At 46.0% G+C, this 13,413-nt stretch overlaps 1 protein-coding gene across 2 annotated transcripts in view; it reads right to left on the bottom strand.

Annotated features, from left to right (window-relative positions):
• The window catches only part of Ect2l (epithelial cell transforming 2 like), a 55,233-nt gene that overhangs the window by 2,865 nt on the left and 38,955 nt on the right, over positions 1-13,413 (bottom strand). The window contains exons 11-19 of one of the 2 annotated variants that reach the window (XM_042668729.1): positions 13,296-13,399; positions 11,733-11,858; positions 9,517-9,603; positions 8,287-8,501; positions 6,312-6,459; positions 4,735-4,808; positions 4,485-4,641; positions 3,813-3,878; positions 1,133-1,221 (exon numbers count right to left, since the gene is read on the bottom strand). In XM_042668729.1, coding sequence (XP_042524663.1) covers positions 1,133-1,221; positions 3,813-3,878; positions 4,485-4,641; positions 4,735-4,808; positions 6,312-6,459; positions 8,287-8,501; positions 9,517-9,603; positions 11,733-11,858; positions 13,296-13,399 — 1,066 coding nt within the window. The remainder of the gene's footprint in view (positions 1-1,132; positions 1,222-3,812; positions 3,879-4,484; positions 4,642-4,734; positions 4,809-6,311; positions 6,460-8,286; positions 8,502-9,516; positions 9,604-11,732; positions 11,859-13,295; positions 13,400-13,413) is intronic. The other variant, XM_042668695.1, reaches the window with a different exon arrangement.

Here is a 13,413-nt window from a genome sequence, read left to right as displayed (position 1 = left end):
ATCCAGAGGACAGCGATCTTAAACGTGTGGAGCAACACAGCTTTAAGTATGCTGGGTTCAGCTGGGAATGTGGCTTAGTGGTAGAGTGCTGGCCTAGCATGCATGAAGCCTTGGGTTCAGTTCCTCAGTACCACATACACAGAAAAAGCTGGAAGTGGTGCTGTGGCTCAAAGGGTAGTGTGCTAGCCTTGAGTATAGAAAGGCTCAGGGACAGTAATGCCCAGGCCTTGAGTTCAAGCCCCAGGACTGGCAAAAAAAAAAAAAAATTATATATAGTGGGTTCTCTGCAGAACCATTCCAGCAGGAAAAGCATAGAGGGAAGCAAAGTAATCCAAGAAGAAGAAAATCTAGTGCATCCTTCCATTTGGTTGCTATGCGTTGAATCTTTACCTTCCCCTTAATATTGAAAACATTTTGGCAATTTTCTAAAGCAGTGACTAGCAGACTAGGGACCACTAAATTAAAGTTTTATTGGAACACAGTCATAGTTTATTTATGTTTGTTGTATGACAAGTATTGTTTACTAAAGAAAATATGACCAGCAAATCCTAAATAGTAACTGAATCTTTTTTTCCTTTTTTTTTGGGTCCAGTCATGGGGCCTGAACTCTGGGCCTGGGCGCTGTCCCTCAGCTCTTCAGCTCAAGGCTAGTGCTCTACCACTTGAGCCACAGCACCACTTCCGGCTTTTTTCTTTTTGCTTATGTGGTGCTGAGGAATCGAACCCAGGGCCTCAGGCATGCAAGGCAAGCGCTCTACCACTGAGCCACCTTCCTATCCCCAGTAACTGAATCTTTACAGAAAAATGTGTCCATCCTTATTATTGACATCCATCTTTTACCTTCTCTGAGCATCATGCCAGCTGGATACATTGAGGTCTTTACTGACCCCCAACAAACATCAGAAGTTCATAAACTAGTCTCTTTCTTTCTTAGGATTGATCTCATTGGTATGAGATTCCATATCACTAAGATCTTACCTCAGTAGGAAAGTGAGCAAGCTCAGGAAGTTCTCCTTTTATAGAGTCTGTGGTCTATAATGTGTCTGGCGCAGTACTGAAAGCCAGGGACACAAGAGTAAGACAGACACTTTTTCAGGAATCTCCAGCCTCAGGACAGTTGGCTGCTGCTTACCTTAAAGAGAAACTGACTCCCTCATCACAGCAGTGGATCTGGGCTACGTCTTGGACTCTAATCAGATATCTGTTTACTTCTGACAAAACCTATAAAATTAAAGAAAAAAATGAAATTAGGTAATAGAAGTTTAATAAATGCTACTGCTGAGACAGTTTATACACTAGAGTATGCAAATATTGACTAGCACTTTGGTTATTTCAAAGATATTTTAACTTTTTTTTTTTTTTTTGGTCAGTCGTGGGGCTTGAACTCTGGGCCTGGGCGCTGTCCCTGAGCTCTTCAGCTCAAGGCAAGCGCTCTACCACTTGAGCCACAGTGCCACCGGCGGTTTTCTGGAGGTTAACTGGAGATAAGAAGCGCACAGACTTTCCTGCCCCAGCTGGCTTTGAACGGTGAGCCTTAGATCTCAGCCTCCTGAGTAGTTAGATTACAGGCATGAGCCACCAGCACCTGGCTTGAAAGTGTGTTTTATAAATAGTGAAAATAGTCGGGTGCCAGTGACTCATGCCTGTAATCCTAGCTACTCAGGAAGCTGAGATTTGAGTTTCACAGTTCAAAGCCAGCCAAGGCTGGAGAGTCTGTGAGACTCTTTTCTCCAGAAGTGGAGCTTCGGCTCCAGTGGTAGAGTGCTCGCCTTGAGCTGAAGAGTCCAGGGACAGCGCTCAGGCCCAGAGTTTAAGCCCCACAACTGGCCCCCACCCCCCAAAAATCACTTTCTTTAGATAGACCATAGCATTGACCATGAAGGGCTTTTTTGAGGATGTTCTAAATTTTCAGCTTCTGCAATTAATATTCTGTTTGTGAGTGCTCTCCTACCGTTGAGAACCTAAGTGAACAGGGATCAAAAGGGAACGATCCAGAGAAAGAAGCAAGTGACTTCTTAGTGCGAGTTAAGGGTCAGGCCCTTGTACTGATTTTACATGGAGATGATTTCTTCATGTAGAAATGAAGCTGTGCAAAATTCCAAGAGTCAGAACTCTAACTGCTCTTTCCCCACCAGACTGTAGAGAAACTCCATCTTGCTTCCTCAGTTGACAAATAAAAATAATTATGTTTAATAAATGGCTATTTTAGTTCAACACCATTCACATATTGAGCTCCTATTGAATGCCAGGTATTAGAAGACAGGTAGGTCATAGTTCACACATGATAGAGCTCCCAATCTTGGGTCCCATGTCACATAGTAAATGTTCAAACACCAAGGAAGGGACAGCTCACAGCTAGAGATACTGGGCATCTCAACCCCATGCTTGCAGGCACTGACTAAACCAGGATCTTGTGCATTCAGGTACTCTTCTGCAAATGTGGACCACAAACTCAAACCATGATCCTCCTAACTCTGCCTCTTAGAGCTGGGATCACAGATATGTACCACCATATCCAGTGTGAGTTTGTTTGTTTGTTTGTTTTTTTATCTCACCTACTTTAGTCCAGGCTGGCTTCGAACTTTCAATCCTCCTACATTCAATTCTTTTTTGTTGTTGTTGGTCATGAGGCCTGAACTCTGGGCCGGGGCCACTGTCCCTCAGCTCTTCAGCTCAAAGCTAGCGCTCTACCATTTGAGCCTTAGCACCACTTTTGGCTTTTTCTGCTCATGTGGTGCTGAGGAATTGAACCGAGGGCCTCATGCATGCAAGGCAAGCACTCTACCACTGAGCCACCTTCCTAGCCCTACATTCAATTCTTAAGTAGCCAGGATTACAGATGTGAGCCACTATATCCAGTTTTTCAAGGATGAGTAGTATTTTTCCAGCTAAGTAGGAAAGGAAGACAATTTCAGGGAAGGAAATGTATTGCAAAAGCATATAGAGTTAGGTACCAGTTGCTCACACCTGTAATCCTAGGTTGAGATCTGAGGACCATGGTTCTAAGCCAGACTAAGCAGAAAAGTCCACAAACTCTTACCTCCAATTAATCAGTAGAAAGTTGGAAGTAGAGCTGAGGCTCAAGTGAAAGAGCACCAACATTGAGTGAAAAAGTTAAGGAGCGTGCCCAGGCCCTGAGTTCAAGTCCCACTCCCTGCACCAAAAATCATATAAAACATGACATGAAAACTGGGCTCCAGTGGCTCACGCGTGTAATCCTAGCTACTCAGGAGACAGATCTGAGGATTGTGATTCAAAGCCAGCTCAAGCAAGGAAAATCTGTGAGACTCTAATCTCCAATTAACCCCCAGAAAACTGAAAGTGGCACTGTGGCTCAAGTAGTAGAGTGCTTGAAGAGCACAGGGACAGTGCCCAGGCCCAGAGTTCAAGCCCCAGGACTGACAAACACAAACAAACAAACACATGAGTCTATGTTATTAGCGCATGGAGAGCAGGTCTGTATGGCAAGATCTTTGGATGGTCGGAGAAGCTGTCGGGCAGAGAACAGGGGGCCAGATGGTATTCTAGAGGCAACATCTGGTAGGTTTTAGGGCCTTTCTGTGTGTTGAATCTTGCACCAGGAACATGTGCAGGGAGATAGGAACCAAGTAGGACTCGGAGCTGCTTGCCCCAGAGGGGTCAGATCAGCATCACAGGACCTCCAAGCAAGGAGCCCAGACTACAGAGAAGCAGTGGACACGTCAACGCCACACCTGCCTTCAAGGGCACCCCTTGCAGGCAAGGGCAATGTGTCTCTTTTGTCAGTAACCTGAGGTGACACAACGCGACGCACAGATCATCAGAATACACACCGGGCATCCCCAGACAATTTTCTGTATATCTGACAGCTGTTCTTTTCTTTTAATGTTTTCTTTCATCTAGGAAACAAAAGCAAATTAAAATTATGGCATTTTTTAATTCACAGAATAGGTGAAGGTATTTTATGGGAGTTGGTATGAGACTTGATACTTCTATAGAAAACTCCCAATTATCTGTACCCCACGGGTTGCTTTAAAAAAAAAAAAAAAAGACAAAAAGGCACCTTGCAGGCATGAACAGTTTCTCTTCTACCCAGATCCTGTATGGCATGCACGACGCCATGGTGGCAGTTCAGAATGAGAGCAAGAACGCTAGGGACTGTGACTGCTGTGCTTGGAAAGGCAGGAAAGCTATGGTTGCATTTGAAAGTGCTTTCAGAATCAAAGGATTTTACTTTTTGTTTCTGTCATTTAGTTAGCTGCAAAAATCCATCCAATCCTGAACATGTTTGCATGAATAAGGGCCTTCTTGCAATCGGACATCAAGCAGAAAACACTGTCCAGCTTAGAAGAGATGCCATTAGTGTTCAAACATTACCCCCACGATTGCTGTGGCGTGCAGAGGATGAAAGATGGAAGTGAAGAGCAAGAGGAGAGCGAGCACCTCGGGCTGGCACAAAAGCATCAGAACATTTCTGAAGGGCACGGGCGCTGCGGACAGCCCACCTGATCTATGAAACCTTGATAGTTTTTGATTTGGTTAATTGCAGTGGTCAGGTCCTCCCGGTCAACGTGTCCAGCTGGCGTATGGAGCCGAAGAGCGTAGAGAAGACTAGTATATTCCTCCAATCTCCGGGATGGGCACAGAAGCAGCTCTGGCAGGCTGGCAGGGGCAGAGAGAGGGGGCCCATCTCTATCTGAAGGTCGGAAGTAGCTGTCCCTGGGGGCCAATGTGCTTGCCCCCTCGGGAGCTCACCTCAGCATTTTGGTAACGATGCTCTTCTCTCGTCTCTTCAGGAACGCTCGGAAGGCTGGGAGCATGTCTCTGCACTTGAAGATGAGAATTACATTGTCAAAACTTTGCTCTAGCTGGGTGCCCGTGGCCTGGAATCCGAGCTGCTTAGGAGGTGGAGTTCAGAGGACTGTGGTCTGAGGTCAGCCTGAGGTGAAAGTGCCTAGAGCCTCCATCTCCAATTAACCAGCAAAAAGGTAGATTGGCAGTGTGGCTCAAATGGTAGAGCACCTGCAGTAAGCAAGCTGAATATCTTAAGTTCAAAACCCCAGTACCAGCAACAACAAAAACCCTGTTGTGTTCAGTCTTCATTTTCACCAAGTGGCAAGATACAGAATCACCAAAATAAGGGGTTAACATCACCATCTAACCAAAATACTAACTGCATTCTTGGTGTTTCCTAGTATATTATTAGTTATACCATAGGCCTAACCCTAGCCACTGAATTTAACCTTTAGAGACCAATACCATCAGGTCATTCTGGATTAGAACTAGAATAAATTGACTATCTGACATTGTCAAGCTTAACTTCTTTGAGTCTCAGCTTTCTCCTCTCTAAGACCTGTATCTTGCTTAACTCATGGTGAGGAAGGAAACTTTATCAATAAGGCGCGCATGTCAGTAAGGGTCATTTCACTTGACTGTCAATATTCACCTTTTATTTTTTGGTCAGTTGGGGCTTGAACTCTGGGCCTGGGCGCTGTCCCTCAGCTCTTCAGCTCAAGGTTAGTGCTCTACCACTTGAGCCATGGTGTCACTTCAGGTTTTCTGGTGGTTAATTGGAGATAAGAATCTCACAGACTTTCCTGACCGGGCTGGCTCTGAACCATGATCCTCAGATCTCAGCCTCCTGAGTAGCTAAGATGATAGGCGTGAGCTACCAGTGCCCAGCCAATATTCACCTTTAATACTGCTATTATTCATGTTATCTGTGGTGAGCCTGAGACAGCTCCACTGTTCTTACTATATGTTATAAATGTATTCATTCATTACCACTAGGCTGCCTATGAATCTCCTCTTTCTACTTCTGTTAGTGCATGTCTAAAAGATGTCAGGAACACTAATTTCCACAAATAGTCACGCACTGCAATCATATTAATAGCGAATGTGCCAAATGCTTACGGATGCACACTATGCTATTGAACTAAGCATCATTTTAAATCATAGATATAAACATGTTGCCACCCATTTGTTTCTGATTAATCAGTCCTCGTCCTCAAGGTCAGTTCAGTTCTATGAAATCACCTTATTCGTGCAACTTGTGCAAAATCAAGTTGTCCATAGAGATGAGCGTGTCAACAGTGTGTTTGAGGATTAAAATCAACAACCAAGTAGGTGTTCTGGGCATTGCTTTGTGATGCACTGAACTGACCCCTGGGTGAGGGTCCCTTTCCCCTCAGAGTTCCCCAGATACAAGAAGAGACCTGGAAGCAAAGAGCAGAAAAGCCGCCCTGCTGGTTACCTCTGGCTGTCTGGTGGACTTGCACTCAGCACAAGCTCAGGAGAGCTAATAAAATGACAGGGCTCACCCCACCACCTACCTTCTCAATGGTCTGGAGGACAACAGAGTAGTTGTTGAAGAAATTGGTGTATGGGGTCCACTGGCTCCCAAGCCTGGTGAAGATGTCCCCCACACAGTGAGCTGGGCCCCAGTCCTGGAGTCTGTCTCTCAGGTTATCTAGAAACTGCCTGCAACACAAGGAGAGCAGTCTGACCTAAGAGCCTGTGATGGCCCACACACGTACGCAAGCTAAGCTGCTGTCATGAATGGAGGCTTTTTCCCCCTAATCCTTTATGAGAGGACTTGATTTTAATCAGCTTCTTGTTTTCTTAACACAGAGCAGTGCAGATCTGATAGGACAAGATTGCTGGGCCGTGAGGAGGAGACGGAGAAGCCCACCTTCCCCTCACTCCTCATGTAGGACCCAGGCTACAGCCAGCCCGCCAGGCCCTCCCACAGACAGGCAGACGGGACAGACCTATCTAATCCTTCTCAGAGGAGAAGGACAGCTACAACAACTGCCACACTCAATGTCATCTGAACTTGGCCCGTGTCCCCGTGGACCAAGGGACCCTTCCAGCCATCAAAGGCCTTGAAAACCTGCAATAGGCTTTGTCAACCTCTTTCCTGCGTGAAGAACCAGCCCTAAAATGGCTAGTGAGTCCTTATCAGAGACACACATGCTCAGTTTACCTCCCTTTACTATGGGTAGAAACAACCATGTTGAGCTCATGTCACACACACAACCACATGCTGTTCTTCAACTGAAGCCAGCCGTGGGCTCTAAGCAGAGAAAGGCTAGTTGATCCCATTGGATCCTTCCGTCCCTTCCCATTACTCGCTAAAGCATTGCTGGTTAAAAAACAATTCCGAGACCAGGTACATTGGTGTATGCCTATAATCCCACTTTCATGGGGTGCAGCCGTGAGAAGATCATAATCTGAGGTACTCTGGAGAAACACACACACATGCACACACTGTCTGAAAAATAACTAAAACAAAAAGGGTTGAGAGTATGGCTTAAGTAGCACAGTGCCTTCCAACCACTTGTGAGACCCTGACTTCAAAGCCCAGCTCTACAGAATCAGGTCACTTGATGACGGGACGGGGAGAAGGAATGATGGAAGGAGGGATGTAGATCCAGATGCCCTGTACTTAGAAACTGACATGCTAAATTGAGAGCCCTTTGCACAACTACTTAAAGACAGCTTAAAAAAAAACAGTGGAATTAAAATTCCTTCTTAAAACTACTTAAAATTAGGGGCTGGGAAGGTGGCTCAGTGGTAGAGCGCTTGCCTTGCATGCCTGAGGCCCTGGGTTCGATTCCTCAGCACCACATAAGAAAAAAGCCGGAAGTGGCGCTGTGGCTCAAGTGGTAGAGCGCTAGCCTTGAGCTGAAGAGCTGAGGGACAGCGCCCAGGCCCAGAGTTCAGGCCCCACGACTGGACCCCCCCCCAAAAAAAAAAAAAAACTACTTAAAATTTAAAACTTCAGACAGCTCTCCTTTTTCCTTTGCATGAATGGCCCACAGACTATAGAAGACCCAGACACTGAACTCCAACTCCGGGCACGTGGCTGCAGTCTGGAGAGGAGGTGACCCCGGGAATTACTGCAGCTAAGTGGCTTGCTGAGGAGCCGCTCTGCAACATGGGTCCCCAAAAGAATAAGCCATTGTCTGAGACTCCCTCCACTTTGGAGGTGAAGTGTGGGTTCTTCCCACTACCTGTAGAATATACATACATACATACGTGTGTGTGTGTGTGTGTGTGTGTGTGTGTGTGTGTGTGTGTATCTGGGAATATGGCTTAGTGGTAGAATGCTTGTCTATCATGTGTAAAGCCCTGGGTTCAATTCCTCAGTACCACATAAACAGAAAACACCAGAAGTGACACTGTGGCTCAAGTGGTAGAGCACTAGCCTTGAGCACAGAGAGGCTCAGGGACAGCGGCCAGGGCCTGAGTTCAAGCCCCAGGACTAGCTAAATAAATAAATACAGATTCAGACTCAGGTTTTACCTGTGGAGACTTAAAATCTGCAGGATGTCGGCGAAAATGATCTGGACATTCGCAGCACTCAGGATGGCTCTGTTGGAGCCCAGCGATGCTCTCAGTGGCCTCACGTAAACATCTCTCACGATTTCCAGCGTTTGCACGTACCGCCTCTCACTCTGCAAGAGTTCCAGGACAACTCTAGCTCGCATGTCCACCGAAGCCCTCTGAAGCTTCCTCTCCTGCAGAGAAGCATGGAGAACCAGCTCACAGGAAAGCACCAAGACCCAGCACCAAGACCTAGCCCTCTGCAGGGCCAACAAATGTCCACCCAGATCATGACTGACAAGGATGGTCCTGGTGGAGGCGATGAGGGGGATGGAACTCAGGGACACCTCGTGGAGCACAAGTCTTGTCCTGGGTAGATGGGGCTGAAGCTACAGGGAGATGTCCCCTGAGCCCCTACTGACACAGCCAGGACACACTCCCCCAGTGACCACAGCAGTTCTCTCTGTACTTTTGCATTCTTCTCACCGTCGGAAACAGATAAAATAAACAGGTATGGAAAGTTATTGGTGGATTTGCACAAGATCTTTTCTGTCTCCTAAATGACCACTGGTGAAGGTATGATCAACGACAAACGGAGATGGGATGGTGAAAGGGGGAGCTCATGGTGGGGGGAGGGGAATGAGCTCCTCCAGAAAAGCTGGAGCTCTCTGCTTCATATGCCAGAAACCGCTGTGCTCTCACGGTTTGAACAAAACACACTGAGATCCTCACTGGGAAATGTCTACTGAACAATGAGGGTTTGTGTGTGTGTGTGTGTGTGTGTGTGTGTGTGTCTGTGTCTGTGTCTGTGTCTGTGTCTGTGTCTGTGTATCTGTGTTCTCATTGTAAAAGTAAAGACAACCTTATTTTTCTTTCTTCTACATCATTTCTTTCTTCTGCATAGCTCTCCTATGTAGGGCAATCGGTCCATAAATCAGGAAGAAAAAAAATCACTCCACAAACTAAAGTCCTAGCCAGGATGTACTGGCACATGCCTAGAATCCCAGCACCATGAAGCAGAGGCTTAAATAAACTTGTTTAAAGTGAAAGCAACTATAAAAACACAAAACTTAATCTATGTAATCTTCGCTGCAATGAGTCAGTTATGAAAAATTCTCAGCGAAAACAAAGGACTAACCAGGATGAAAGCAAAGCTTCATGATCATTAGTAAAACAAACAGATTTCACATTATGTAATGAATGGCTCACCAGTTTAGCCAGCACTTTGACATTTAGACTGCTTTTGCTGAGACTTGATCCGGGATCCTCAGAACTGTCTTCTGTGATGGTTTTTTCCTGAAAGTCAGATAGAACTCAATTACTCAGAGGTAAACTTGGGCCGGGGGTGAGCGGATGGGAGGTGTGGGGGAGTGGGCAGGATGCCCGGTATCTCTGAAACCCCATACAAGCCCCTTCCGTGCTTAGACATCCACATTCAGGTCTTGGCGTCCTCCTCATCCCCCACGCACCTCCCCCACCTCCCAAACACACACCTGCTTACTGGGGCTTTGGCCACCTTGACTTCACAGCAGCTCGGTTTCTAAATGGAAATGGTTCTTTGGGAACAGGAAGTTGATTTGCCGTTATAACTTTATTTGATACTAGAGACAGTAAATTGTCTCCTTTATATTATGCATAGTTGCAATGGTGAAGATTTTCAGAGCCCATTTTAAAATCATGATGGTATCCCTGAGTTTGTTTTTAAGAGATGAACTCAGAGGCAATAACAGGGCAACACATTCTGCAGATCTATAAGAAAATGGTGGTATGGGAGGGTGGGCCTTTGCCTGAGCAGCTCACAGGCCTGGGCTTTGGTCACATAGCAGATTTTCCCTAGGATGAAGCGACAATCATTCCACACTTGGCTGTTTTCCCAGAAGATATTCTGTTGCCTGGACCAGGGGCGAGAAATAACTGTGCAAGCGTCACGTAACCTCAGGAATGACTGGAACCATGGCTGTGACCCATCACCATGGTTTCAGACAATTGGTGTAAACACAACACATTACCCCCCCCCCCACACACACACATACACACATACACACAAGCAAACCTGGAGTGATTACTGCTGACAGCAAGAAAAGAGGGACTGTTACTGGTGATGACTAAGGTACATGGTGATGGAGATAGATAAACAGGTAAATGGTGATTGCGGGGATGAGGCGTGTAGAAAAGGCTGTGTGTGCTAGTGCACACTTGTAATCCCAACACTCAGAAAGTCAAGAAAGGAAGGATGTGACTCTAATGTCCTCCTGGGCTAAACATCAATATACTGTTTCAAAACAATGAGAGAGTGTGCAAAGCAGAGGGCGGGGAGGGGGGTTGAGCAGAGGGCAGGAGGGGGGTTGGTGAAAGATGGAACAATGCAGGTTAGCTTGACAGAGGGGGTGGCCCAGCGGTCCTCCCGGTCCACCCTTGGCCTGCTCCATGCTGTCCTCCAGTGAAGCACTAACAAGAACTCCCAGAAAATCAGGCTTCAGAGAGCAATGATTTGCTACTGGGAGACTCACAAGTCTATCCTAACTCTGAGTTGGGGAACAGGGGTAGCAATGAGGGCTGTGCTAAGCCTTCAGACGTGAGAGGTGGGTATCTTTTCTCTGAGCATGAAATGATTCTAGTGTGAGATGTTCGTCTAGACAGCAACCAGAGGAAATGACAGCACACTCTTTGCTTTTTGAATGTAGGCATTCTGACTCTAGCCAACAGCTGACTCTTCATTTGCCTTCTTGTCTGAAGAACTAGCTTCAAGCCTGCGTACTTTTGTTTATAAATTTGAATCTCAACTAAGAAAGAATGGACCATCCTTAGTGTTATGGGCAACTAGGGTGAGGATCGCTGGGAGCCGGTGGCTCACACCTGTAATCCTAGATACTGAGAAGGCTGAATCTGAAGATCGAGGTTCAAAGCCAGCCCAGGCAGAAAAGTCCCTGTGTGACTCTTATCTCTAATTAACCACTCAAAAACTGGAAGTGAAGCTGTGGCTCAAAGTGGTAGAGTGCTCGCCTTGAGCAAAAGAACTCAGGGACAGTGCTCAGGCCCTGAGTTCAACCCCCACGACCAACCAAAAAAATGAGCAGGGTGGGAGGGACGAATCTCCTGAACCGCAAGTGAATAAAGTTGGGGTTTTCCCCCCTCAAGTTTCCCAGGACTCAGGTGAATAATTGGCAAAGCAAAAACCCAAATCCAACTCCAACCCCCCATCACAGAACAGTTACCCAAGTGGATACAGTAGGCTTGTGCTTTGAAGCCGCTAAAATCTCACATTATGATGTCTACCATAAAACACCTTTTCAAAGAACAGTCGGTAGAAATGAAGACAGAGGAGACATGACCAGTGTCAAGGTTCCCAAGAGTAGAATCACGCAACAACTTTGCCACACGAGGTAGTCCCAGGGAAGCAGCGTCTAAAGGCAGACGCCCTTTACCTTCACCAATGAGCCGAAGGTCTCTTCAGGGTCACATTCCATCAGAGTAACATTTCCTTCAGAGTTGCTGCTCTTCTTACTACATTTCTTCAGCAGAAAATGTGATAAAAATTCCAAAGGTTTGTCCTGAAAAGTTATACCCCAACCCCCCAAAAAAGTAATCCTCTTTTAAAAAGACATTTGGAATGCAGGTCTTCAAAAAGCACAGTATAAAGAGAACAGTTTTCAGCTTAGTTCTAATTAAACTGCCTAATTCATTCACATGGAACCACGCTAGAGTCAGCAATGGGACTTCCTAGTTAATCCCTTAGTCTGGTCACCATACTTTAGCTTGGTTCTGTTTCTTTTTCCTTTTTGTAGTCTTGTGGAAGAGTCTCAAGAACATGACCCCAGACACACAGGAGGAACGTAGACCCAAAGGACCGGGTAGCAGGAAGCAGGCCTGGAATCAAAGAGTCAGCAGCAGAACAGCCAGCAAGCCCACCGTGAGCTTCCCTGCTTTGCTCCTCCCTCAGAATACAGGTTTAAGCACATCGAACTTACATCAGGGCTGGGAATGTGACTTAGTGGTAGAGTGCTTGCCTAGCATGCATGAAGCCCTGGGTTCGATTATATCACTCAGTGTCCTTCCTATACCAAGCAAGGGTAGCCATTCTTCGGGATTTGGGAGAGAGTGCAGGATCTCTCCAGGCCTCAACGTCATCTCTGACCATCCCTGCTCATTTTACCAGTGAAGCTCAGCAGGGTTTTTCTTGCTGATCGGGTTTCCTATGCATTGGACACTAAGTCCTGAGACAAATCACAGTTGACTGCAACTAGGCAATGTGGGCGGAGAATGTTAAATTCTCTCACCAAGGAGGCTTCACCATAGTGGAAGACAAGAACTTGAGACTCTTTCTTTGAAAAACTTAAGGCTTGGTCCAGCATTGAGAGAGCAACATCATCCCTGTTCCAGTTCCTGTCTCGTTTCTGACTCTCCCCAAGTTCCCCCAAAGACGGAGCCACAGGCTTTATTGTCTGTAGCCTGACTGTTGCCCTAGGGCTAGGAGAGGTCTGGGACCTGAAATGTGACTGACTTTTCCTGGAGAACACCCACAATTTGTGGCGAATAACTGTTTCTTTACACCTCAGCCCACCTGACCGTAACAAATGGCTGGCTTTTTTCTGTTCTTTGTTCTTTCTCTCTTGTCTAGTTAACTTTTCCTTCATCATTTTGGTTCACACATTTTTTTACTTTTTCCTTCCTTATACTAATAATTGTTCTCCTTGAATAATGCTTGTGTAAATTATAAGGCCACGGACGTGTTTGTGGAGCAGTCAATGCTGACTGAAATTAAACACAAGGCAAAAAATCCTACAATGTTAGAAACTTTAACACAGAAGATTTTTCTGCTTGTCTGTTTTATGTACTTAATACAATCTTGAGCACAGAGTCTCTCTTACGAAGTGATGTAATTTCTCTACGTGTTTGTGCCTCTAAAGAAGTAAAGTACTACAATAAGATAAAATACAAACTAAGAACTGACTAACATGCTAGAGCTTCTCTAGCAATGAAACACTTACAGAATCCTCCTTTGACAGCTCCACCAATCCGTCTGCCAGAGCTTGTGCAGTTTCTTGGATATTCAAAATATGGGCCAAATTCATAGTGTCAAACAGAAATTGCCCTGTAAATATAAGG

This window comes from Dipodomys spectabilis, unplaced genomic scaffold (genome assembly GCF_019054845.1).
Source record: "Dipodomys spectabilis isolate Male_0828 unplaced genomic scaffold, ASM1905484v1 ptg000001l, whole genome shotgun sequence".
Lineage (NCBI taxonomy): Eukaryota > Metazoa > Chordata > Mammalia > Rodentia > Heteromyidae > Dipodomys > Dipodomys spectabilis.
Note: the sequence above shows the minus strand (reverse complement) of the source record. Positions and strands in the feature narration are given on the sequence as shown.